Source organism: Tamandua tetradactyla, chromosome 12 (assembly GCF_023851605.1).
Source record: "Tamandua tetradactyla isolate mTamTet1 chromosome 12, mTamTet1.pri, whole genome shotgun sequence".
Taxonomy (NCBI): Eukaryota; Metazoa; Chordata; class Mammalia; order Pilosa; family Myrmecophagidae; genus Tamandua; species Tamandua tetradactyla.
In genome coordinates, this window is record NC_135338.1 from 99,814,916 (window position 1) to 99,842,366 (window position 27,451).

Consider the following 27,451-nt stretch of genomic DNA (forward strand, 5'->3'; position numbering starts at 1 on the left):
GCTCAATGTCCCTGGCCATTAGAGAAATGCAAATCAAAACCACAATGAGATATCATCTCACACCCACCAGAATGGCCATTATCAACAAAACAGAAAATGACAAGTGCTGGAGAGGATGCGGAGAAAGAGGCACACTTATTCACTGTTGGTGGGAATGTCAAAGGGTGCAACCACTGTGGAAGGCAGTTTGGCGGTTCCTCAAAAAGCTGAATATAGAATTGCCATACGACCCAGCAATACCATTGCTAGGTATCTACTCAAAGGACTTAAGGGCAAAGACACAAACGGACATTTGCACACCAATGTTTATAGCAGCGTTATTTACAATTGCAAAGAGATGGAAACAGCCAAAATCTCCATCAACAGAAGAGTGGCTAAACAAACTGTGGTATATACATACGATGGAATATTATGCAGCTTTAAGACAAGATAAACTTATGAACCATGTAATAACATGGATGGACCTAGAGAATATTATGCTGAGTGTATCCAGCCAAAAACTAAAGGACAAATACTGTATGGTCCCACTGATGTGAATGGACATTCGAGAATAAACTTGAAATATGTCATTGGTAACAGAGTTCAGCAGGAGTTAGAAACAGGGTAAGACAATGGGTAATTGAAGCTGAAGGTATACAGACTGTGCAACAGGACTAGATACAAAAACTCAAAAATGGACAGCACAATAATACCTAATTGTAAAGTAATCATGTTAAAATACTGAATGAAGCTGCATCTGAGCTATAGGGTTTTTTTTGTTTTTGTTTGCTTGTTGGTTTGTTTGTTGTTGTTGTTTTTTACTATTACTACTACTTTTATTTCTTTTCTTTATATTAACATTTTATATCTTTTTCTGTTGTGTTGCTAGTTCTTCTAAACCGATGCAAATGTACTAAGAAACAATGATCATGCATCTATGTGATGATGTTAAGAATTACTGAGTGCATATGTAGAATGGTATGATTTCTAAATGTTGTGTTAATTTCTTTTTTTTTTTCTTTCCGTTAATAAAAAAATAAAAAAAAAAAAGATATGAATGGGCATTTTTCTGAAGAGCAAATACAGATGGCTCAAAAGCACAGGAAGAGATGTTCATTTTCATTGGCTGTAAGGGAAATGCAGATCAAGACTACAATGAGATACCACCTCACACCTATAAGAATGGCTGCTATTAAACAAATATACTATAAATAAGTGTTGGAGAGGATGTGAAGAAATTGGGACACTTATGCAGTGCTGGTGGGAATGTATAATAGTGCAGCCACTTTGGAAGACAGTTTGGCGGTTCCTTAGGAAACTAAATATCGAAGTTGTTCTATGACCCAGCAATACCATTACTCGGTGTATGCCCAGAAGAGCTGAAAGCAATGACACAAACAGACATTTGCTCTACAATGTTTTTAGCAGCATTATTTACAATTGCCAAAAGATGGAAACAAACCAGATGCCCATCAACAGACAAGTGCATTAACAAAATTTGGTTTATATGTACGATTAAATATTATGCAGCAGTAAGAGGAAATGACATCCTGAAGCACATGACAAGATGGATGAGCCTTGAGGACATAATGCTGAGTGAAATAAGCCAGACACAAAAGGATAGCTATTGCATGATTTTGCTTTTATGACCATGGTAAAGGTAAAATCGGAGGATTATAATACAGAATGTAGGGGACTTAGAAAACTGTAGAAGCTAGAGGTGGGTGAATGGTGGCTAATGAGGTTGAACTCCAATGTAAGGGAATAGATACAAGTGAGGGCAGTTCTCTAATGGGTCTATATTAACATATTGAAGATGAGTAAGGTTGAAAGGGGTTGTACAGACCTGTGTCCTGATTAACACTAGAAATATAAATTAGTTCTTTCAAGAACTACTTCAAAGTCATGGTTTATGTATAAAGGGTGTTTAAGACCCGGGTACAGGGGGAAAACGGCTATTGCATGCTATCGGCTGTTTAACAGGAAAGCATCAGCAATACCACAGTGTCATGGTTAGGGACAGGTGTCAACTTGGCCAAGTTGTGGTACCTGTTCATCTGATTGGGCAAGCGCTGGCCTGTCTGTTGCAATGAGGACATTTCATAGGATTAGGTCATGATCATGTCAGCTACATCCACAGCTGATTCCATTTGTAATCAGCCAAAGGGGAGTGTCTTCTGCAATTAGTGATGCTAAATCCAATCATGGGAAGCCTTTTAAGGAGGACTCAGAGGAGACAGGTTGCATTCCTGCTTTGGCTGGTGAGCCTCTCCTGTGGAGTTCATCCAGGCCATCCATTGGAGTCATCGGCTTCAGAGCCTGCCCTGTGGATTTTGGACTCTGCGTTCCTACGGTCACGTGAGACACTTTGATAAATTTTATATTTGCAAGCGTTCCCTGTTGATTCTGTTTCTCTAGAGAACCCTAACTAATACACACAGCAACAGCAGAGGTAAATAATGGGGGGAGAGACAAGAGTTAAGGGGAGGTTTAGATTTCCTATTTGGTGAGAGCATGTTTATTGGCTATCTTTCTCTTGGGAACAATGAATTATCTAAAATTGAGAGTGTTGATGGACTGTGGACTTTGGGCACTATACATGATGCCTAATGAATGCAGGCTGAAGGATGCACTGACTGAGGAGTAGATTAGCTAATGATGGTGGATGCACAGGGTTGAATATTATGCTGCTACAAAAAGGAACCAAGTTGTGAGGCATGCAATGATATGAATGAATGTGTAGGACATTTGGTAAGGCAAAATAAGCCAGAAATGAAAGAACAATTATGGTATGGTCTCCTTTAGAAATGCTTATAAGAAAACAGGGGCCCAGATTGGAAACCCTTATAGCAGACACATTTAGTCCAGAGTGGTAATTATTATATCTTGATTTTATATATATATATATATAATCTGGTATTTAGAGATAAGAATAAAGCTGATCAGGTCCGGGTTAAAATAATTCAGAACACAGGGGCAAGGAAGAAAGCGTCTATATCTTAGAACCACATGTACTCTGAGACCAAAGGAAGAAAGTTCTTGCAGGAAAGGTTTATTTGGTCTGGAACCTAAATTTTCTATAGCGCATAATCTGACAACCTATCTGTATTGTTCATTTGAACAACTGAAACACAGGGAGCCCAGAGTAAGAAAGAAGTCCTTAAATCCTGTATAGCTTAATGTAATGCCTGGATACATCTTAGAGTATATTAAGCAGATAATAAAAATGTATTGGCAAAGTCCTTTGAAGGATGGGAGAGAAAGTATGGAAATATTAAACTTTACTATCAGAGAATCCCCTGATACTGTGTCAAACTTTAGGGACACCCAATTCAACAGGCCAAGCCCTTGATCTTGGGGCTTACTCTTGTGAAGCTTATGTAGGTAGTGGAGAAGCTTAGACTACCTATAGGCATGCCTAAGCGTTACTTCTGGAGGACCTCTGCTGTTGCTCAGATGTGGTCTCACGCTCTCTAAGCCCAACTCTGCAAATGAAATCACTGCCCTCTCCCCTACGTGGGACAAGACATCCAGGGGTGAAATTCTCCCAGGTATGAGAGATGACTCCCAGGGATGAATGCAGCCTGGCACTTGTGGGATCAAGAATTCCATCCTGACCCAAAAGGGGAAAGGAAGTGTAACTAATAAAGTATTAGTGGCAGACAGAGTTCAAATAGAGTCGGGAGGCTACACTTGAGGTTGCTCTTATGCAGGCTTCAGGTAGACCTTGCTACCTATCGTAACCTGCCAACTCCCAACCAGGACCATTCCAGCCAATCCTAAAGAACATCTAGGGCAGTATATAAGATTCCACAAGGGTTCCATGCACTAGAGTAACTTTCCAGAAACCTATCACCTCCAGATGGGTCCCTGGTCCAGTAAGCCCTGAAACTTAGAGGGCCCATTCTCTCCAGAACATCAGCTAGTTCCATCTTCCTACCCCATATTACTGACAGACCCTTCCAACATGAAAACGTTAGAATGGCCATAGCCCAAATACCCCTAAAGAGAGGGGTTGAAAGATCAAAGGTGATGGTGGAGTTATACAGAGAAGATAGGATTTAACAAATAATTATGATTGCTGAATCATTAAATTAATATCCCTTTTAGTCTTCAGTATCTTAGAGCAGCTAGAAGTAAAAACCTAAGATTGTAGAATTGTAACACATGCCAAACTCTGAAAACTTTTCTACAACCAATTGTGGAGCTGTGCTTTGAAATTTGTTACTTTTTTTGTATATATGTTATTTTTCACACACCAAAAGAAAAAAGTCGGTTGTGATGATAAAAAATATGTATATGTATTCCTCCTAGCCTCCTATACTCTGGAGCAGCTAGAAGGAAAAATCTGAGAGGTTAGTATGGTAGCCTATGACAGACTCTGGGATCTGTCCTGTAACTACTTGTTGAAGAGTGCCTTGAAAACTTGCTTTTTTATTTCTTTGCTTCGTGTATATGTTATATTATACAATTTAAAAAGTTAAAAAAAAATAAAGGTTTGGTTCACTTATTTTTCCTTCTTTTTTTTTTTTTTGCATGGGTACACACCGTTTAATTTTTTGTTGTTGTTCACTTATTTAAGAGAAAAAAAGAGGTTGCCTAGTCACACAGTGCAGCACAGTCTAGGTAACCACAGGCTGATGTTCTTGAGCTGCCAGCACTTGCCTCTGATACAAACTTGTGTGGAGCATCTTGGGGTAACACTGACATTAGGGGTGTCTCCAGGAAGAAGGCAAGGACTTGGAATCCAGAGGAGGTCAGGAAGAACAGAGGAGCATTTTCGTTACAAATCAAAATCTGCCTTCACTGTTCCCCCAGGAGCAATTACAAAGGGCAGAGGGCTTTGTAATTTGCAAATTACAATTGCAAAGGGCAGAGTTCTGTTTTGCCCTCCAACAGTAAAGCACTCTCCGAGAACAGCTTTCTTTCAGGTCACATAAGTGTCACCAAAGTGAATGTTCTTCCTCCTTCAGGAGCTTTTTACATTAGACAGACTTTATGTAGACCCGAAAAGCCCCAGAAAGATTTGTTTAACTCTCAAACCCCCAAGTTCTGAATGCCAAAGTAAAGCATTATGAAGGTCTCTTCCATACCCTCCAAAAATTGTCCCATCCATAGTCCTGCTAGGTGTTAAACCTCAATACCACCCGAAGTAGGACAAGTTGAGAACGCGTCCTTGAGGGCCTGGGGAAATCCTGCTGAGGAGCCCCCCTTTCTCTGGCCCTAGTGGGCTTTGCAGTGACGCAGCTTGACTTCCTGCCACAAAGGCTGAGAGAGAGATTTCAGAGCTACAACTCTTACTTTTTAACTTTTTACTTTGAAATACTTTCAAACTTTCAGGACAGTTTCAAAAATAATACAAACCCAATACAGAGAACTCGAACATACCCCTACCCACACCCCACCAGATAGAGCCACATTTGCTCTATCATTCTTCCTGTTTTCCTATCTGCCCATCTATTGTCAGAATTTTTTAATGTGGTGTGATTACTTCATGCTCACTGAATACCTAATACTGCCATCTACACTTCCTGAGAACAAGGATATTCACTTAGGTTTTCACCTTAAGTATAGTTACCAAGTTCAAGAAATTTAACATTGATATAAAGCTTACATCTATATTCCAGTTTTTTTAATGTCCCTTTGACTCCTCCCTCCCTTGCCAGATCCCATCCAGGACCATGTATTCAATTAATGTCCTTGTCTTTTTTTTCCTTTTTTGTATGCTATATGTGGGGTCACATTTCATTCTTTTTCCATTTGACTGTCCCGTTATTGCAGCACCATATGGTTTTTTTCTCCACATGGAGGCGGGAATTACACCACTGAATTTTTTTTTTTTTTTTTTTTTTTTTTTTGCTTGGGCAGGCACCAGGAATCGAACCCAGGTCTCCAGCTTGGCAGGCGAGAAGTCTGCCTGCTGAACCACCATGGCCCGCTCTGACCTGTGTTTTTAGTTGCTGTTTTTTTATTTTGTTTTAATTGTGGGAACGTAGGTATAACATAAACCTTCCCATCTCATCCCTCTCAAGCACACCCTTCAGTGGGATTAATTACATTCATAATGTTGCAGTATCCCCATCATCTTTTACTAAAACTCCTGCCCAAACAGAAACCCTACAATCATTACACATTAACTCCCCCTTTCCCCTCCCCCCGCCAACCTGTACTCCAGTTTCTATATGATCCTGCATATTCTCTGACATTTTCTTTTTAGTAACTGTGGGGCTTAAATTTAACATTCTAAATCTGTAACAATTTTGTTTGCTTTGATACCAACTCCAATAGTATATACAAACTATGTTCCTGTACCCCACTGTCCCCCTACCTTTATATAATTCTTGTCACAGTTACATGTTTATACATAATGTGAGTACAAAAATGACATCGTTATATTTTATGCATTGCCATATAGATCCTGTAGGAAGAAAGAAGTGGAGATACAAGCCAAAAATACAATAGTACTGGCGTTTATATTTACCCCTATCATAACCCTCACGAGAAATCTTTACTTCTTTATGTAGCTTCACTCTATTGTTTACTGCCCTATACTTTCAACCTGCAGAACTCGCTTCAGCATCTCTTGTATGGGCTGTCTAGTGGTGATGAACTCTCAGCTTTTGTTTATCTGGGAATGTCTTCTTCCTCATTTCTGAAAGACAGTTTTGCCTAATACAGAATTCTTAATTGGCAATTATTTGCTTTCAGGGCCTGGGAAAAGTGCTTTAAATATGCCATTTCACTGCCTTCTTGCCTCCATGGTTTCCAATGAGAAATTGGCGGTGAATCTCATTGAAGATTGCTTGCACATGACATGCTGCTTCTCTTTTGCAGCTTTCAGAATTCTCTCTTTATCCTTGGCATTTGACAGTTTGTTTATAACATGGTGTCACATGGGTCTATTTGGGTTTATCCTGTTTGGAGTTTGTTGAGTATCTTGGATGTATATATTCATTTCTTTAGTTAAATTTGAGACATTCTCAGCCATTTTGTCTTTGAATAGTCTCTCTGCCTCTTTTTCCCTTTTTTTCCTTCTGAAACTCCCAAAATGCACATGTTGTTACACTTCATGGTGTCCCACAGGTTCTTTCTTCCTTCTCAAACTGGATGATTTCAATGGTCTTATCTTCAAGTTCACTGAGTCTTTTCTCTGCTAGCTATATCTGTTAAAGCCCTCTAAGGAATTTGTAATAATAATTTTTATCAGGGTCTTCAGCTCCATTTCATTCCTTTTCATCATTTTCATCTCTTTACTGATACTCTCTTTGTGTCCACCTATAATTTTCCTGATTTCCTTTAATTCTTGGTCCACATTTCCCTTTACTTCTTTGAGCATATTAAGGACCATTGTTTTAATCTGGTATATCCCAGGTCTGGTTCTCCTCACTGATGGTTACTAATGCTTTAATCTTCTCCTTTGCTTGGGCCATTGCTTCCTGTTTCTTTGTGTGTTTTGTGACCTCTTGTTGAAACATGGACATTTTGATAACTTAATGTGTTATTGCTAGAATTTTGGCTCTGGGGCATCCATCCCTTAAGCTTATATCCAGTTAGTATTATGAGAAGAGCTGTATTAATTAGGGTTCTCTAGAGAAACAGAATCAACAGGAAATATCCATAAATATAAAATTTATAAATGTGTCTTATGTAACTGTGGGAACACAGAGTCCAAAATCCGCAGGGCAGCCTGTGAAACTGACAACTCTGATGGAGGGTCTGGACAAACTCTATAGGAGAGGCTCGCCAGCCTTCCATTGATCAGATTAAGTGGCACTCATTGCTGAACACACTCCCCTTGGCTGAATACAAATGGAATCAGCTGTGGATGCAGCCAATGTGATCATGATTTAATTCTATGAAATGTCTTCATAGCAACAGATGGGCCAAGCACTTGCCCAACCAGAAAAACGGGTACCACCCCCTGGCCAAGTTGACACGTGAACCTGACCATGACAGGAGCTGTATTAGCTAGGGTTCTCTAGAGAAACAGAATCAGTGGGAGATGTCGGTTGATATCATATTTATACAAGTGTCTCATGTAACCATGGAAACATAGAGTCCAAGGTTTCTAGGGTAGGCCATAAGCTGGTAACTCCGATGAAGTTCCTCATTAAACTCTCAGGAGAGGCTGGCTGGACAACCGTGGGAATGGAAGAGTCCAAAATCCGTAGGGCAGGCTGTGAAGCTGGAGACTCCAGTTTAGGGTCTGGACAAACTCAGGAGAGGCTCACTGGCTGAAGGCGAAAGAAGTGACTGTCTCTCCTGAATCCTCTTTAAAAGCCTTCCAGTAGTCTCCACCGGCGCTCCCGCCGCCATCTAGCCCTCCTCTTCCCCCTTCTCTGCCGGCATTCCTGCCGCCATCTAGCCCTCCTCTTCCTCTTTCTCTGCCGGCGGCGCTCCCGCCGCCATCCAGCCCTCCTCTTCCTCTTTCTCCGCCAGTGCTCCCGCCGCCATCTAGCCCTCCTCTTCCCCCTTCTCTGCCGGCACTCCCGCCGCCATCTAGCCCTCCTCTTCCTCTTTCTCCGCTGTTGGCGCTCCCACCACCATCCAGCCCTCCTCTTCCTCTTTTCCGCCAGCACTCCCGCTGCCATCTAGCCCTCCTCTTCCCCCTTCTCCGCCGGCGCTCCCGCTGCCATCTAGCCCTCCTCTTCTCTTTCTCCGCCGGCAGCGCTCCCGCCGCCATCTTGCCCTTCTCTTTCCCCTTCTGCTCCGGCGGCGCTCCCGCCGCCATCTTATCCTTCCCTTTCTCCTCCTGCTCCGGCGGCTCTCCAACCACCACCGTGCCCTCTTCCGCCTTCACCGGCTCCTCCACCACCGTCCTCGACAGCCTTGCCATCCTCACCTTTCCTCCTCCAGAACAGCTACTAGGGGAGTAGAAACGATACAGATCAGCTCCCGGAGCCAAGACAGAGATCAAAAAGACAGCGTACCCCATCCTGGAACAGCTCACTGGCTGAGAGAACCCGCTCCAGTGAGATCGCCAAGGGGCGTGGGCTTCCCCAGGCGGGGCGGCAAGCGGCCAGAGTCCCTCCCTTCCTCCTTCCTGGGCCAGTTGGCAGAATTGGACAGGCGGTCCCCTCAAGTTGCAGCGGCTGGCGCCCCCACCACGCGCAGCCCCCCGGTCCAACTGAGAGAATTGGATCGGAAATCCCCAGGCCGCGGAGAACGGTGACCAGGGGGGTCCCTTCCAAACACGTGACTCCCCGGTCCGGCTGGGAATGGTGCACTCTCCCGGGACACGGCGGCTGGCGCCCTCCCGCCACGCTTGGCACCCCGGGCCGACTAGGAAATTCGGACGGGTGCTCTCACGAGCTGCGGCGGCCGGCGACCCTCCCCACGTTCAGACCCGCGGGCCGGCTGGTACTCTTCCAAGCCGCTTCGGCTGGCGAACCCCCCCCACGGCGAGAGTTTTCCAAAGTTAAAGGACCCACAGCACCTTTTACTGGTGGGACCCGCAGACAAACGTATGCCACGAGCGCCACCTACTGGGCAGGATAAGAAAAACAGAACCCAGAGATTTCACAGAAAAATCTTTCAACCTGTTGGGTCCAACACCCAGGAAAATCTGACTAAATGCCCAGACGCCAGCAGAAGATAACGGATCACACTCAAAAAATTGAAAATATGGCCCAGTCAAAGGAACAAACCAATAGTTCAAATGAGATACAGGAGCTGAGACAACTAATGCTGAAAATACAAACAGAAATGGAAAACCTCTTTAAAAACGAAATCAATAAATTGAGGGAGGACATGAAGAAGACATGGGCTGAACAAAAAGAAGAAATAGAAAAACTGAAAAAACAAATCACAGAACTTATGGAAGTGAAGGATAAAGTAGAAAAGATGGAGAAAACAATGGATACCTACAATGATAGATTTAAAGAGACAGAAGATAGAATTAGTGATTTGGAGGATGGAACATCTGAATTCCAAAAAGAAACAGAAACTATCGAAAAGAATGGAAAAATTTGAACAGGGTATCAGGGAACTGAATGACAATATGAAGTGCACAAATATACGTGTTGTGGGTGTCCCAGAAGGAGAAGAGAAGGGAAAAGGAGGAGAAAAACTAATGGAAGAAATTATCACTGAAAATTTCCCAACTCTTATGAAAGACCTAAAATTACAGATCCAAGAAGCGCAGCGCACCCCAAAGAGATTAGACCCAAATAGGCATTCTCCAAGACACTTACTAGTTAGAATGTCAGAGGTCAAAGAGAAAGAGAGGATCTTGAAAGCAGCAAGAGAAAAACAATCCATCACATACAAGGGAAACCCAATTAAGACTATGTGTAGATTTCTCAGCAGAAACCATGGAAGCTAGAAGACAGTGGGATGATATATTTAAATTACTAAAAGAGAAAAACTGCCAACCAAGACTCCTATATCCAGCAAAATTGTCCTTCAAAAATGAGGGAGAAATTAAAACATTCTCAGACAAAAAGTCACTGAGAGAATTTGTGACCAAGAGACCAGCTCTGCAAGAAATACTAAAGGGAGCACTAGAGTCAGATATGAAAAGACAGAAGAGAGAGGTATGGAGAAGAGTGCAGAAAGAAGGAAAGTCAGATATGATATATATAATACAAAAGGCAAAATGGTAGAGGAAAATATTATCCAAACAGTAATAACACTAAATGTTAATGGACTGAATTCCCCAATCAAAAGACATAGACTGGCAGAATGGATTAAAAAACAGGATCCTTCCATATGCTGTCTACAGGAAACACATCTTAGACCCAAAGACAAACATAGGTTGAAAGTGAAAGGTTGGGAAAAGATATTTCATGCAAATAACAACCAGAAAAGAGCAGGAGTGGCTATACTAATATCCAACAAATTAGACTTCAAATGTAAAACAGTTAAAAGAGACAAAGAAGGACACTACATACTAATAAAAGGAACAATTAAACAAGAAGACATAACAATCATAAATATTTATGCACTGAACCAGAATGCCCCAAAATACGTGAGGAATACACTGCAAACACTGAAAAGGGAAATAGACACATATACCATAATAGTTGGAGACTTCAATTCACCACTCTCATCAATGGACAGAACATCTAGACAGAGGATCAATAAAGAAATAGAGAATCTGAATATTACTATAAATGAGCTAGACTTAACAGACATTTATAGGACATTACATCCCACAACAGCAGGATACACGTTTTTTTCAAGTGCTCATGGATCATTCTCACAGATAGATCATATGCTGGGTCACAAAGCAAGTCTTAACAAATTTAAAAAGATTGAAATCATACACAACACTTTCTCGGATCATAAAGGAATGAAGTTGGAAATCAATAATAGGCGGAGTGCCAGAAAATTCACAAATACGTGGAGGCTCAACAACACACTCTTAAACAACAAGTGGGTCAAAGAAGAAATTGCAAGAGAAATTAGTAAATACCTCGAGGCTAATGAAAATGAAAACACAACATATCAAAACTTATGGGACGCAGCAAAGGCAGTGCTAAGAGGGAAATTTATTGCCCTAAATGCCTATATCAGAAAAGAAGAAAAGGCAAAAATTCAGGAATTAACTGTCCACTTGGAAGAACTGTAGAAAGAACAGCAAACTAATCCCAAAGCAAACAAAAGGAAAGAAATAACAAAGATTAGAGCAGAAATAAATGAAATTGAAAACAATAGAGAAAATCAATAAGACCAGAAGTTGGCTCTATGAGAAAATCAATCTTAGCAAGATTGACAAAAAGAAGAAGAGAGAGGATGCAAATAAATAAGATCAGAAATGGAAGAGGAGACATAACTACTGACCTCACAGAAATAAAGGAGGGAATAACAGGATACTATGAACAACTTTACGCTAATAAATACAACAATTTAGATGAAATGGACAGGTTCCTGGAAAGACATGAACAACCAACTTTGACTCAAGAAGAAATTTATGACCTCAACAAACCAATCACAAGTAAAGAGACTGAATTAGTCATTCAAAAGCTCCCTAAAAAGAAAAGTCCAGGACCAGACGGCTTCACATGTGAATTCTATCAAACATTCCAGAAAGAATTAGTACCAACTCTCCTAAAACTCTTCAACATAATTGAAGTGGAGGGAAAACTACCTAATTCATTCTATGAAGCCAACATCACCCTCATACCAAAACCAGGCAAAGATATTACAAAAAAAGAAAACTACAGACCAATCTCTCTAATGAATACAGATGCAAAAATCCTCAATAAAATTCTAGCAAATCGTATCCAACAACACATTAAAAGAATTATACATCATGACCAAGTAGGATTCATCCCAGGTATGCAAGGATGGTTCAACATAAGAAAATCAATTAATGTAATACACCATATCAACAAATCAAAGCAGAAAAATCACATGATCATCTCAATTGATGCAGAGAAGGCATTTGACAAGATTCAACATCCTTTCCTGTTGAAAACACTTCAAAAGATAGGAATACAAGGGAATTTCCTTAAAATGATAGAGGGAATATATGAAAAACCCACAGCTAATATCATCCTCAATGGGGAAAAATTGAAAACTTTCCCCCTAAGGTCAGGAACAAGACAAGGATGTCCACTATCACCACTATTATTCAACATTGTGTTGGAGGTTCTAGCCAGAGCAATTAGACAAGAAAAAGAAATACAAGGCATCAAAATTGGAAAGGAAGAAGTAAAACTATCACTGTTTGCAGACGATATGATACTATACATCGAAAACCCGGAAAAATCCACAACAAAACTAGTAGAGCTAATAAAGGAGTACAGCAAAGTAGCAGGTTACAAGATCAACATTCAAAAATCTGTAGCATTTCTATGCACTAGTAATGAACAAGCTGAGGGGGAAATCAAGAAACGAATCCCATTTACAATTGCAACTAAAAGAATAAAATACCTAGGAATAAATTTAACTAAAGAGACAAAAAAACCTATATAAAGAAAACTACAAAAAACTGTTAAAAGAAATCACAGAAGACCTAAATAGATGGAAGGGCATACCGTGTTCATGGATTGGAAGACTAAATATAGTTAAGATGTCAATCCTACCTAAATTGATTTACAGATTCAATGAAATACCAATCAAAATCCCAACAACTTACTTTTCAGAAATAGAAAAACCAATAAGCAAATTTATCTGGAAGGGGAGGGTGCCCCGAATTGCTAAAAACATCTTGAGGAAAAAAAACGAAGCTGGAGGTCTCGCGCTGCCTGACTTTAAGGCATATTATGAAGCCACAGTGGTCAAAACAGCATGGTATTGGCATAAAGATAGATATATCGACCAATGGAATCAAATAGAGTGCTCAGATATAGACCCTCTCATCTATGGACATTTGATCTTTGATAAGGCAGTCAAGCCAACTCGCCTGTGACAGAACAGTCTCTTCAATAAATGGTGCCTAGAGAACTGGATATCCATATGCAAAAGAATGAAAGAAGACCCATATCTCACACCCTATACAAAAGTTAACTCAAAATGGATCAAAGATCTAAACATTAGGTCTAAGACCATAAAACAGTTAGAGGAAAATGTAGGGAGATATCTTATGAAACTTACAATTGGAGGCGGTTTTATGGACCTTAAACCTAAAGCAAGAGCACTGAAGAAGGAAATAAATAAATGGGAGCTCCTCAAAATTAAACACTTTTGTGCATCAAAGAACTTCATCAAGAAAGTAGAAAGACAGCCTACACAATGGGAGACAATATTTGGAAACGACATATCAGATAAAGGTCTAGTATCCAAAATATATAAAGAGATTGTTCAACTCAACAACAAAAAGACAGCCAACCCAATTACAAAATGGGAAAAAGACTTGAACAGACACCTACCAGAAGAGGAAATACGGATGGCCAAGAGGCACATGAAGAGATGCTCAATGTCCCTGGCCATTAGAGAAATGCAAATCAAAACCACAATGAGCTATCATCTCACACCCACCAGAATGGCCATTATCAACAAAACAGAAAATGACAAGTGCTGGAGAGGATGCAGAGAAAGAGGCACACTTATCCACTGTTGGTGGGAATGTCAAATGGTGCAACCACCGTGGAAGGCAGTTTGGTGGTTCCTCAAAAAGCTGAATATAGAATTGCCATACGACCCAGCAATACCATTGCTGGGTATCTACTCAAAGGACTTAAGGGCAAAGACACAAACGGACATTTGCACACCAATGTTTATAGCAGTGTTATTTATAATTGCAAAGAGATGGAAACAGCCAAAATGTCCATCAACAGACGAGTGGCTAAACAAACTGTGTTATATACATACGATGGAATATTATGCAGCTTTAAGACAGGATAAACTTAGGAATCATGTAATAACATGGATGGACCTAGAGAACATTATGCTGAGTGAGTCTAGCCAAAAACTAAAGGACAAATAGTGTATGGTTCCACTGATGTGAACCGACATTCGAGAATAAACTTGGAATATGTCATTGGTAACAGAGTCCAGCAGGAGTTAGAAACAGGGTAAGATAATGGGTAATGGGAGCTGAAGGGATACAGACTGTGCAACAGGACTAGATACAAAAACTCAAAAATGGACAGCACAATAATACCTAATTGTAAAGTAATCATGTTAAAACACTGAATGAAGCTGCATCTGAGCTATAGGTTTTTTTTTTTTACTATTATTATTACTTTTATTTTTTTCTCTATATTAACATTCTATATCTTTTTCTGTTGTGTTGCTAGTTCTTCTAAACCGATGCAAATGTACTAAGAAACGATGATCATGCATCTATGTGATGATGTTAAGAATTACTGATTGCATATGTAGAATGGTATGATTTCTAAATGTTGGGTTAATTTCTTTTTTTCCATTAATTAATTAAAAAAAAATAGCCTTCCAGTAATTAGATGAAGCATCACTAGTTGCAGAAGACACTCCCTTTAGTGTTTTACAAACACAATCAGCTGTGGATGCAGCCAATGTGGTCATGATTTAAGTCCAGGAAATATCCTCATAGGAACAGACAGGCCAGTATTTGCCTGACCAGACAATGGCATCACCAAGTTGACACATGAACCTGACCATGACAGTCTACCCCTTGTCAAGTTGGCAGCTATACACATCACCTTAAACCATACTTAATCTCTAAATAGTAAACGATAACAGACACATTTTTTTCCTCACCTAACAATACTCAACTGTCCCACGTTCAGCTGGAAATGCATTATATCTCCCCAGACTAGGGTGCAAGTCCTTGGCTAATATTCACATTTAAATTTGATATCTTAACAGCTTAAATACTGTAACAGGAACAAAACAGCATTACAGTCCTCGTTTCTGTAACAGATCATGTGGTCGTAGTTCATACATACCTTCTTCCACTACCCATTCCATGTTCCCTTTACCCTCAGCAAGCACTTCAGTTTGCCATGGTTCTCTGCCTGATGCGGTGACCCACACCTTCATTCTTGAAGTTTCAGAGACATTGGTAGTCCTGCCTGGATTGGGTTATTGCAGTTTTCCATTGATTTTAAACACAGGGCATGGTAGTACTAAAAGGTGCCCTAGTGGATCTTCTATATTCCAGGAAAACTCTTCTTTACCTCCATTGTGTAGTTGCAGTCCTAGTTCCCCCTGAGAGTCAGGGTCAACCACCCCAGCCAGTAAAGTAATCCCTTTCTTGGCTTGTTGATCCAGGGGCATGAGTAGCCCAAAGTGACCAGGTGATAGTCTTAGATTCCAGTTCAATGGAATCATTGTTATTTCTCCTGGTGGAAATACTCCCCCTTCTGGAACTAAAACCTGTAGACCAGCAGAGCTTCAAGGTCGTAGGGACAGGAAGCAAAAATTTTCCTAGAGGATCAACTAGGGGTAATAGTGAGTGGTGCCACTCCCATTTCCACACTTTGGTTCCTGGACCCATGGATCCTGGCTATGGGAGAAACAGCACCATACAGTGGATGCTGATTCAGAGTATACACAGCTTCTTGGATAACATCACCCCAGCCCTGCAAGGTATTGCTAACTAGGTGGCCCTGTAATTGAGTTTTCAAAAGGCCATTCCATCATTCTATCAATCCAGCTCTGCCTCTGGATGATGGGGATCAGTAAGACCACAGAATTCTATGAGAATATACTCATTCCTGCATTCCCTTGCACTTCATTTGCTGTGAAGTGGATTCCTTGATCAGAAGCAATGCTGTATAGAATAACACGATGATGGATGAGGCATTCTGTAATTACACAGATGGTAGTTTGGGGAGAAGCACTGTGTGCAGGGAAAGCAAACCCATATCCAGAGTAGGTGTCTATTCCAGTTAGAACAAATTGCTGCCACTTCCAAGAAGGGAGTGGTCCAATGTAATCAACCTACCACCATGTAGCTGGCTGATCACCTCGGGGAATGGTGACATTTCAGGGGCTGAGTGTAGGTCTCTGCTGCTGGCAGACTGGGCACCCAGAAGTGGCTGTACCTAGGTCAGCCTTGGTGAGTGGAAGTCCATGTTGCTGAGCCCATGCATAACCTCCATCCCTGCCACCATGACCACTTTGTTCGTGAGCCCATTGGGCAATGACAGGAGTTGCTGGGGAAAGGAGGCTGACTGGTATCCACAGAATGGGTCATCTTATTCACTTGGTTTTTTAAATCTTCCTCTGCTGAAGTCACCCTCTGGTGTGCATTCACATGGGACACAAATATGGTTATGTTTTTAGCCCACTCAGAAAGTCCTATCCACATACCTCTTCCCCTGGCCTCTTTGTCACCAATTTTCCAATCATGCTCTTTCCAAGTCCCTGACCATCCAGCCAAATCATTAGCAACAGCCCATGAGCCAGTATACAAACGCACCTCTGGCCAGTTTGCCTTCAAAGCAAAATGAAGGACAGTTTCTACTGTCCTTCAGGGTCATCCCGGAAAGGGGTTGTAGTGCTGCAGCTGTCCACTTTCAGGTGGTACCTGCATATCATGCAGAACCCTTTTGAACCAGCCCTGAGTTTTCTCTTCCTCAGTCAATTCACTGTAAGGAACTCCCCAAGAGGCCATAGCTCTGTTCTGGGAAAGAGAAGGTAATGTGGTAGGAATGGAGACCATGGGCATTTGGGCTACTTTTTCGTGTAACTTACTTGTGCCTTCAGGACGTCTCTGGCCCTATCTCATATATACCATTTCCATTTTATGATGGTGCACTGCTGCGCACACCCAACTTTATGGTTTGGTGGGTCAGACAACACCCAGCTCATGATAGGCAACTCGGGTCTTATGGTAACTTGGTGGCCCATGGTTAAGCATTCAGTCTCTACTAAGGCCCAGTAACAGGCCAAAAGCTGTTTCTCAAAAGAATAGTTATCTGCAGCAGGTGGTAAGGCTTTGCTCCAAAATCTTAAGAGTCTGCATTGTGATTCTCCTCTAGGGGCCTGCCCAAGGCTCCAGATAGCATCTCTATTGGCCACTGATACTTCCAGCACCATTGGATCTGCTGGATTGTATGGTTCAAGAGACAGAGCCACTTGTAAGCAGCCTGGACGTGTCACAGAGCCTCCTCTCGTTCAGGTCCCCACTCAAAATTAACTGCTTTTCTGGTCACTCAATAAATGGGCCGGAGTAGCACATCCAAATGAGGAATGTGTTGTCACCAATATTCAGAGACCAACTAGGCATTGTGCGTCTTTTTTGGTCATAGGGGCCAGAAGTAGCAACTTATCCTTCACCTTAGAAAGGATATCTCAAACATGCCCGACACCACTGGACACCTAGAAATTTCACGGAGGTGGAAGGGTCCTGTATTTTTGTTGGATTTATCTCCATCCTCTGACATGCAAATGCCTTACCAAAAAGTCTAGAGTACTTGCTACTTCTTGCTCACTAGGTCCAATCAACATAAAATCAATGAATGGACCAGTGTGATATCTTGTGGGAGGGAGAAACAATCAAGTTCCCTGTGGACAAGACTATGACATAGGGCTGGAGAGTTGATATACCCCTAAGGTAGGAGAGTGAAAGTATATTGCCGACCTTGCCAGCTGAAAGCACGCTGTTTCTGGTGGTCCTTACCAACAGCTATTGAGAAAAAAGCATTTGCCAGGTCAATAGGTGCATACCAGGTACTAGGGGATGCATTGATTTGCTCAAGCAATGATAACCACATCCGGGTCAGCAGCTGCAATTGGAGTTACCATCTAGTTGAGCTTATAATAATCCACTGTCATCCTCCAAGACCCATCTGTTTTCTGTACAGGACAAATAGGAGAGTCGAATGGGGATGTGGTGGAAATCACCACTCCTGTATCCTTCAAGTCCTTAAGAGTGGCAGTAATCTCTGCAATCCTTCCAGGAATCCAGTATTGCTTCTGATGTACTATTTTGCTTGGTAGGGACAGTTCTAGTGGCTTCCACTTGGCCTTTCCTACCATAATTTTCCTCACTTCACGAGTTAGAGAGCCAACGTGGGGATTCTGCCAGTTGCTCATATTTAGCTAGCATATCAGAATATGCTAGAATATTCTAGACATGCTAGAATGGAATGTCTATTCTAACTATGCATTCTAGAACTGGAGAAATAGCAGAATGGGTCCAGGGGCCCAGTGGACCCACTGTGAGATGGACCTGAGCTAAAACTCCATTGATCACCTGGCCTCCATAAGCCCCCACTCTGACTCGTGGACCAGATTAATATTTTGGGTCCCCTGGAATTAATGTCACTTCTGAACCAGTGTCTAATAATCCCCGAAATAGCTGATCATTTCCTTTTCCCCAATGCACAGTTACCCTGGTAAAAGGCTGTCGGTCTCCTTGGGGAAGACTTGGAGGAAGGTTAACAGTATAAATTTGTGGCAGTGTAACAGGGTTCTCCCCCAAAGAGACCCGGCCTCCCCTCATTCAAGGGACTCTGGGTCTGTAAACTGTCTCAGGTCTGGAAATTGATTAAGGGGCCATGGCTCTTTGTTTTTGTAATTCAAGTTACACTTCTGTTCTCTTGACCTCAAACTCTTGCTTATACAGCTTGAGCAAGAATTTAATAGACCGTCCATCTATTGTACTTCTAGGTACCCTGCGATCTACTAGCCAATGCCACAAGTCCCTCTGAGTCAGATTATTTTGATGCCTGCTTTGAGTCTGCTGTCCATTATGATAGCCACATCCACTTTGTCTTTGGCGATTAAATGTCGCCACCTGGCTTCTGCCAACTTGGGAGTAGATAATCCTGATTGTGTTTAAGGATTCCAGCTCAGTGACAGCAGTTCCCACAGTAATATTGACCTACAGAGAAGTGCAACCACAGAGCTCTTGAGGGATGATGGTGCTAGTCTCACAAATTTATTTCTCACTGTTCTGGTAAAAGGTGCATCCTCCAGACATTCCTGGGGTATAAGAGCAGGCTTTCTGTGATAAATCCACTCTAACATCCCAATCTCTCTAAGCCTCTGGATCCCCTCATCTACATTATACCAGGGCAGTTCTGGCATTTCAACCTCAGGTAATGTCGGCCACCTTTGGATCCATGTTTCAGTCAACCATCCAAACAACTATTAATACCTTTCCTAATCTCTCAAGCTATATCACTGAATGCAGAATCTCTGCTTAGTGGGCCCATATCAATAAATTCAGCCTGATCCAGCCTTATATTCCTCCCACCATTATCCCACACCCTTAAAATCCATTGCCACACATATTCCCCTGATTTCTGTCTATATAAATTGGAAAACTCATGCAGTTCTTTTGGAGTATAACATATCTCCTCATGGGAGTCACTTTGTACCCCACCTTTTGAGCCTGTTGGGACTTTAGTTACAGGTCTGGAAGCGGTGAGGGGTGGGGAGGGGGGGTCATGAAAAGAATTAGAAATATATTCCAAGCCAGTTGCTTCAGGGCATTCATTTGTGGTTTCATCTGGTGAAACAGGATTGATCACTCTAGGGCTAATCCCTTCAGGTGGAGGTTGGGTGACCAACTCCTCAGGTGGGGCAGCTATGTCTTCAAGGCAGAATATTCGAGTTATCTAGAAAAGACCCAGCACAACCTAGGGTTTCAACCTCACCCCCGACATCATCAATCCAAATGTCGCCATCTCAGTTTTCAGGATACCACTCCTTTCCAATCAATGCCCTCACTTTAACGGCAGACACCATGCAAGACTGAGATTTCAGTTTACGTTGTAAAGTTGCTACTCTAACAATAAGTTTCTGAGACTGATTTTCAGAGATCTCAAGTCTGTGGCTACAGGAAATAAGATTTTTCTTCAGGGCCCTCAAAGAAACATTTACATCTGTCACACAGCACATAAGCTTCTCATTTGAAGCCTTCAGTTCATCTCTTTCCCTCTTCAATGTATACAGCATATCTAACAACAACCGGCCAACATCTCCATACCCCCTACTTCCACAAAACTCCGTATAGGTGCGAAAATATCATCCCCAAGAGCCTGGCTTCATACAAGGGAAGCATTAGAAGAATCCAATGGTGGTATTTTTACTATTTCTTCCACCAGCTCGCCCCACGGATTGGCAGTGTCATTCTGATTATGAGAAGCAGAGTCCTTTGGGTGCCTTTGAGTCCAGAGTAGAAAACCAATCGCAAAAACCCATTTTTAAGATTCCGTTTCTTAAGAACCACTCCTGTTACCAAGGTACATTAGCTAGGATTCTCTCGAGAAACAGAATCAACAGAAGCTATCTGTAGATATAAAATTCATAAAAGTGTCTCATTTAATCGTGGGAATGTAAGGGTTGAAGGTCTGTAGGGAAGGTGCAAGCTGCTAACTCCAGTGAAGTTCATCAGTGAACTCTCAGGAGGGGCTGGCTGGACAACAGTGGGGATGGAAGAGTCCAAATCCGCAGGGCAGGCTGTGAAGCTGGTGACTGCGATGGAGGGTCTGGACAAACTCTTGGGAGAGGCTCATGGGCTGAGGCAGGAAGAAGTGACTGTCTCTTCTGAACCCTCCTTAAATGACTTCCAGTGATTACATTAAGCGTCACTCATTGCAGAAGACACTCCCCTTAGCTGATTATGAACGCAATCAGGTGTGGGTACAGCCAACATAGTCATGATTTAAGTCCCTGAAATGTCCTCATAGCAACAGACAGGCCGGTGCTTGCCCGACCAGACGAGTGGGCATCACCACTTGGCCAAGTTGACACATGGACCTGACCATCAAGCTAACAAAAAAAAAAAAGGAGGAAAAAAAAAGAAAACGCCTTGCCTAACACTGCAGATTGATCTGTCATGTGCCCTCCTTCAGGTGTTATCCACACAAAGAGATCAGAGAACAGCTTCAGACTGAAGCATAGAGGCTTCCCTGAGCCTTTCTGTGTATGCATCTCGTCAGCTTGTCTTGGGCGTGCACCTGTGGTCTTAGGAATGCCCCCATTTTTATGGGTACAAATGTCCCTCTTCCCTAGGAACCATTTTCCCCCTAGTCCTGGGCACGGCACTGCATATCCTACAGCCAGCAACTCCTTGGCCCCAGAAGCCACTCGACTGTCCTCCCCTAGTGCTCTGTAGGAGAGCTGTGTGTGCCGTGTTCTAAGTTCAGGGGGAGTTCCGCCGGCCATACCAGACAGCCTGGGCCAGCACCCATGTTCCCAGTCCTGCACAAGGGTTTCTCTACTCCCTCTAAAACTGGGACCAGGGCTTTGCACTGGGCACTTGGGCTGACTCCATGCCAAGCCACTGAGGGGGGTTGAGGAACCAGCCAGGCTGCATCCAGATCAGACTACTTTTAAATAGTCTTTTCCTTGACCCTGTTACTGCAGTTCTTTATTTGTTTCCTGGAGTTCTGAGAAAGATGTTTCTGCCATATCTTGCTTCTGTTCAAAGCTTCTGTGGAGGAAATAGAGCCCTGAAGCATCTCACTCCAGCACCTTGTTCGGGGTGGGGTCTGTGGTTTATATCTCACAGTACAGGGAGGCCACAGGGTGCAGTGGTATAGCAGGGTCCTGCTGGGGTTGGGGAGACCTGGGTGCATCTGAATCCCCTACTTCAGTAGTTTTATGTGACCTTCTGCAGGTTAGTCAGCTTCTCTCTACTTCGGCGTTCTCACCTATGCAATGAGGCCAACTATTCCAAGCTCCAGGCCCATATTTCCAACTATTGTTTCAAATTCAGAACATCCCAAACTGAAATCACAATTTGTCCCCTTCCACCTACCAGCTTTTGTGTTCAAGTTGAGGTGGGGCGACCCGTGTCGGCCTCATGTTTAATTTAGTTAAGACTCATGGCCCACCCAGGAACTCCAGGCAGAAGACCGAGACATGAGTGAGGTACTGGTCACCAGCTCAGCTTCTAGCTCAGTTCCCATTCCAATTCTTAACAGCTGTGTGCCCTTGGAGAAGTTACTTAACCTCTCTGTCTCATTTTTCTCATCTGTCTCCATCTCCCTACCCCCAATGTGCAGACATGTCATTGACAACAGGATATTAAACTGGGACTGTCTCAGCTTGGCTGGACCCCAAAAAGCCAAGAACCAACCAGGTGATAAGTACTCTTTCCTATTTCAAGGTAAAATGCTAGGCCACCTAAGCAGGACTTGCAAAGGAAGGAGGTGGCCAAACACTGTCTCTGCAACAGTGAAGACTTGAGACTGTGTCTGCCCAGAGCCAAGGAAGAAAGAAGCAGCAGCGCCCAGTGCAAAGTGCTTCCAGGCATCAGGGATGAATGGAACCCACAAAGGAAGGAGGTCCCAGTGTTGTTTGGAGGAGATCCTGTCCTGGAGTGCTTCTGGTGAGTCAGGACACCTCAGCAGGAGGCAAGAGTTGTCGTGCTGGCGTGGAGAGCGATGGGTGTGAGGTGGTGCTCCAGCTGCAGTCAGAGGGCCCTATGGATGCCGAGGCACCTACCAAGGCACCTACAAGGGTCCGCTTTAGACGTCTGCATTGGTGCCAGTTGAGTAAAACCATTATTGCCTCTTACTCTTATGCTTAACCCCACCCCACCCCTACCCTGGGGTGGGTAGGCAGAGAGGGGAAAGGCAAAGTTGTTTCCCACCGTGCCACTTTGTTCCACCCTAACACGTAAAGTAGGCATTTAACACACATGCAGGGAAAAGGCCAGCTGGGAGCGGGCTCAGAGGAGGAGCAGGGGGCTCCAGGCAGGGGGGCTGGACGCAGAGACCCATCTGGGAGAGCCAGTTTCTTCTTCAGAAAATCTGCGTGACTCTACAGTCAACCTACCAAGAACTCTTTTGCTCTAGAGACCAGGAAGCTGAGAGCCAAATTTAATGTTCAGTCTTAGAACGGAATTGGGCCTTGTGACGGTTAATGCCATGCGTCAATTGAACATTCTGGGAGAAGACACCGGGCCTCAAAATGATTCACGTACATGTATATGCATATTCCTTCGCCGCATCTGACAGCCTGGCTGGGTCATGGTGTCCACCTGCTTGGCCATGCACTGGCCCAGGTGTGGCTTTGCAGGGATTCTGTACCCATCCACAGTCAGCTGGTTCAGGTAAAGGAGCTCACCCTCCCCACGGTGGGGACCTCAGCCATGGTGGGGGCCTTTAAAGGCTTAGGAACCCAGGGTTCCAGAGGGAAGAAGAGGCTCTGCCTCATGGCTACACCCTCTACTCCTTTCTGAGCTTCTGGCCTGCTGTCTTCTCCCAAGAAACCTGGACTTAAGAGTTCAAGGTCACCCTCATCAGAATGTCCGGTCTCCAGCCTGCACTACGGAGTTGGGACCTGCTAGACTCCACAATTGTGTGAGCCAACTCCTTAAAACAAGTCCATCTCTCAATCTCTTCTCTCACAACTCTGTCCTCCCCCTCCACCCCCTCCCTCTCCTTCCGCCTCTCTCTCTTCTCCCCACTTTCCTCTCCTGAGCCTGATCTGAACATTGGCATATCTGTGTTCTTTTTCTCCCATTTCTTTGATTTTTCTATTTCAGTACTGTATATTTACCCCTGATTTTAAGTTCTTATAAGTCTTTGGAGAGAAGGTAAGAATAATTCACTTACTGAGTGTCTGGCTTAGGGCTAGCGAGAGGGCCGGTGTCCAGCAGCACCTCTGTGGCCCACCCGCCCTCAGGCCCAGCGCGCAGGGACGCTGCCCCGCAACTGTGGCCCAGGCTCAAAAACTGCCAGTTTTCATCTTTCCTCATGGAAAGTTATGATATCACGAGTCGTCACCAGACGGAAGAAGGAGCCCGGGGCTGGGTGGTCTGGTGCCGGGCCCTGGACCCCCTTCCCAGCCTCTGTGCTGCTTCACCAGGGGGCCCGCCCCGCACCCCCGCCCCGCCCCGCCCCCCCCCCCCCCCCCCCCCGTCCTGCAGCGCCCGCCCCCGCCCCCCCACCTCCGTCCCGCCCCGCCCCGCCCCACCCCTATCCCGCAGCGCCCGCCCCCGCCCCGCCCCACCCCTATCCCGCAGCGCCCGCCCCCGCCCCGCCCCGCTCCACCCCTATCCCGCAGCGCCCGCCCCCGCCCCGCCCCACCCCTGTCCCGCAGCGCCCGCCCCCGCCCCGCCCCGCCCCACCCCTGTCCCGCAGCGCCCGCCCCCGCCCCGCCCCACCCCTGTCCCGCAGCGTCCGCCCCTTCCGGCCGCGTGTGTCCCGGTACCTGGTGAAGCGGGCGTGACCGGGCAGTGGCTGTCCTGCTGAGGCTTTGCTTTCACTTCGCACGACCGTCAGCCAGTCCTCGGAGAGGGTCAGCCAGGGGTGACAGGTGTCCGGGTCCAGGAGGAAGCAGCTGCCTGCGGGGAAGAAACGGCCGGGCCGGGCAGTCCCTGCGCCGCCTCCCCCGCCCGAGCCCCCTGCGTGTGGACGCCCTGCACACGCCCCTGCACACGCGAGGTCCCGGCCCGCCGCACCTGGGCCAGCACGGCCGCCTTGCTAGCGGTGAGGCCCACTCGGGCCCCGCTGTCGCGTGCCTATGCCGGGTGGGTGGTCCTGCCTCATCCTGTTCTCCATCACCTTAGAAACACGTGAGTTCCTCCCTGGCGAGGAGGGCGCACTCATTAGCGTGGGCCGCTCAAATTTGACCTCCAGATCCCTGACTCCAGAGGCCATGCTTCTAACTGTCGAGTGCCAAAAGCCCCCAGAGGCCCGAAGGGCGAGGCTCCCTGCCCAGGGAAGGGGGAATGGAGAAGGGTTCACTGCTTAGATTTCAATCTGACGGACGTCAGTAAAAGCCAGCTCCCCCTGTGCCGCAGGACAGAGGGAGGACAGCACGGCCAGCGCGCTGGGGTGAGGCCAAGCTCACCAGAAGTGAGGCAGCACAGGCCTAATAAGATGTTTTTTAAAAATGCCTTGATTAGGAATACAGTGAGTCCATCTCCCTCATTGTGCCTTAGCAAAGCTCTTATTTCTTGAGTTCTGCACGAAGAGGAGACCTCCGGGGTTGTCACTTCCCGCGCCTCCAGCCCTGGCTCCTGGCCTCACCTGACAACTCTCCCCGCAGCCCAAGGCAGCCAGGCACTGCTTTGCTGTCTGAGCCGACAGGCCAGTGACCGGTGCGACGTGCGGCCCACTAAACCCAAGCAAGGGCCTTTTTTCAATATTTGATGTTTTTGCTGATTCCTGTTCATTTACATTTTTTTCAAGAATATACTCAGAAATTATTTGAACAAACTAATCCAGAGACGACTGAATACTCAACAGCTGGCTGCTCTTCTTTCTCTAAGTTCCCTTTCACTGACGAGGTGGAACTTGCCATTTCAAAGCGCCATGCCAGCCCAGGGAACCAGAGGCGGGTCCAGCCTGAGAAGGGTTATAAGAGGCCCAGTGTGACAACCGGAGTGTCCCCGGGTACATGGCGTGCTGGCTTGACTGCCTGGGGCCAGGGTCCTGCAGCTGTAGCACCTGCCTCCTACCCCCCACCTGCATGCGACTCGGCCTTCAGCCTCCCCATCTGCAACGTGGGACCCCAGGGCGCTGGTCACCCCTGAGTCCCCCCGCCCTGACCGGCCGCAGGCCTTGATTGGACCCGGTCATCTGTCTTCTAATGAAGCCAAAGCAGTTCTGGGGCAGCCAGAGGAGGTGGCCGGGGACAGACCTGTGGTGCGGACGGCTGCAGGCTGGCTCCGGGCGCTGGGGCCCCCCAGGTTGAGGGCACGCACATAGATAGTGTAGCTCCGTCCTGGCTGCAGGTGCACCAGCGACTCGCAGGTCGGGATGCCCACCACAGACCTGCGCAGGGGCAGAGTTGGGTCACCAGGGGCGCAAACTCTGCAGCCCCTCGGAGCGGGGTGGCTGGCTCCACGCCTCTGCAATCTCCTCCTTGGGCCCCCCCAGCCCCCAACTTCACTGTCATGCTGGGGTGTGGGCTGCTTCCCTTCCGGAGCCCACAGCCTGACTCCAGCACTGGGTGCCTCTTCCCTCGGGGCAGTGCCCGGCCCTGGCACGGTTTATGAATAAACAACTGATTAGCACAGGGGGATCAATGGTTGGCCCTACGGAAGCCCACTGCTGCAATCCCCGCTGAGGACAGCTACCTCGTGGGAATACCCCAATTTATTCAAGTTGTCCTACGTGGCAATCCAAGGCCACAAGTGCCCCTGACCAGGTCCTGCGCTGGCCAGTCCGGCCTCGGCACAGAGGGAAAGGGTGCTCAGTGCCACGAACACGACACCCTCCCCCTGCTGAGGCCAGCACCTCCAGGCCATCTCTGAGCCGGCAGCTCCAGGCCAGAGGGCAACTTTTGCTTAGTAATTCAGAATTCATAATAAATAGTTCCTAAGCACCTTATTTGCCAGACACTATTTAGGGAAGTCCTGAGAAGACTACATGTCAATCCTTATCCTCATAGAGCTTACACTCATTCCTCAAGGAATCACCAGAGGAAATGTGAGATTATAGCCACAATAAATTCACAGTATACCGTATAGTATATAATGGGGGGGGGGGGGTGACTTAATCTGAAGGATGCCTGGGAGGTCACTGGATGAAAAGGAGGCGGAAGAAGCTCCTAGGTGCAGCACATGCAAAGGTCCTGTGGCAGGGAGGAGCACAGGAAGTGGGAGGAACTAAAAATGACCAATGTGGCTGAAGCTGGAGAGGGAGGGGAGCTGCTGCAGGATGCTCTGGAGAGGCAGGAGGTCCTGCCTTTTCCTCAGAGCAGAGGAACAACCTGGCTAGGTTTCTAGTGGGAGAGGAGTCATCGGGTCACAGACCAGCCTCCCGTGGCCCTCCTCATCGCAGGTCCATCCCAGGGGCCGGTGCTGCGATATCAGCACAGACTGCAAAGGGAGTCTAACCACATGGGTGCCAGAGCCACTGGACCCCTGCTCCACACCCGTGCACCCCAATAGATAACTGAAGTGACTCTGGACATGTGGATTCGTGGAGCACACGGGTGCAGGGGACGGGTAGCAGTTCCGAGCCCAGCTGTCAGCGTGGAAGAAGCTGCCTCCCCAGCGGTGCGCTCCGACCTCGTCCTCCATGTCTCCAGCGCCCGGGGCTGGCTCATCCCCCCTCCAGCAGCCGCTGCAGCGTCCAGACGCACAGCTTCCTGCAGCACACATGCGGGGGTCTGGGGCCTGTGCCGCCAGGGTGCCTGAGGCCGTGAGTCCAGCCCGCGGAGGTGCGAAGGCCCCCGGCTT

At 45.6% G+C, this 27,451-nt stretch overlaps 1 protein-coding gene across 1 annotated transcript in view; it reads right to left on the reverse strand.

The window, feature by feature from the left end:
- The window catches only part of FSD2 (fibronectin type III and SPRY domain containing 2), a gene marked incomplete at its 5' end in the record, with an annotated part of 52,661 nt that overhangs the window by 14,569 nt on the left and 10,641 nt on the right, over positions 1 to 27,451 (reverse strand). The window contains 2 exons of the mRNA XM_077122331.1: positions 24,472 to 24,604; positions 25,906 to 26,039. Coding sequence (XP_076978446.1) covers positions 24,472 to 24,604; positions 25,906 to 26,039 — 267 coding nt within the window. The remainder of the gene's footprint in view (positions 1 to 24,471; positions 24,605 to 25,905; positions 26,040 to 27,451) is intronic.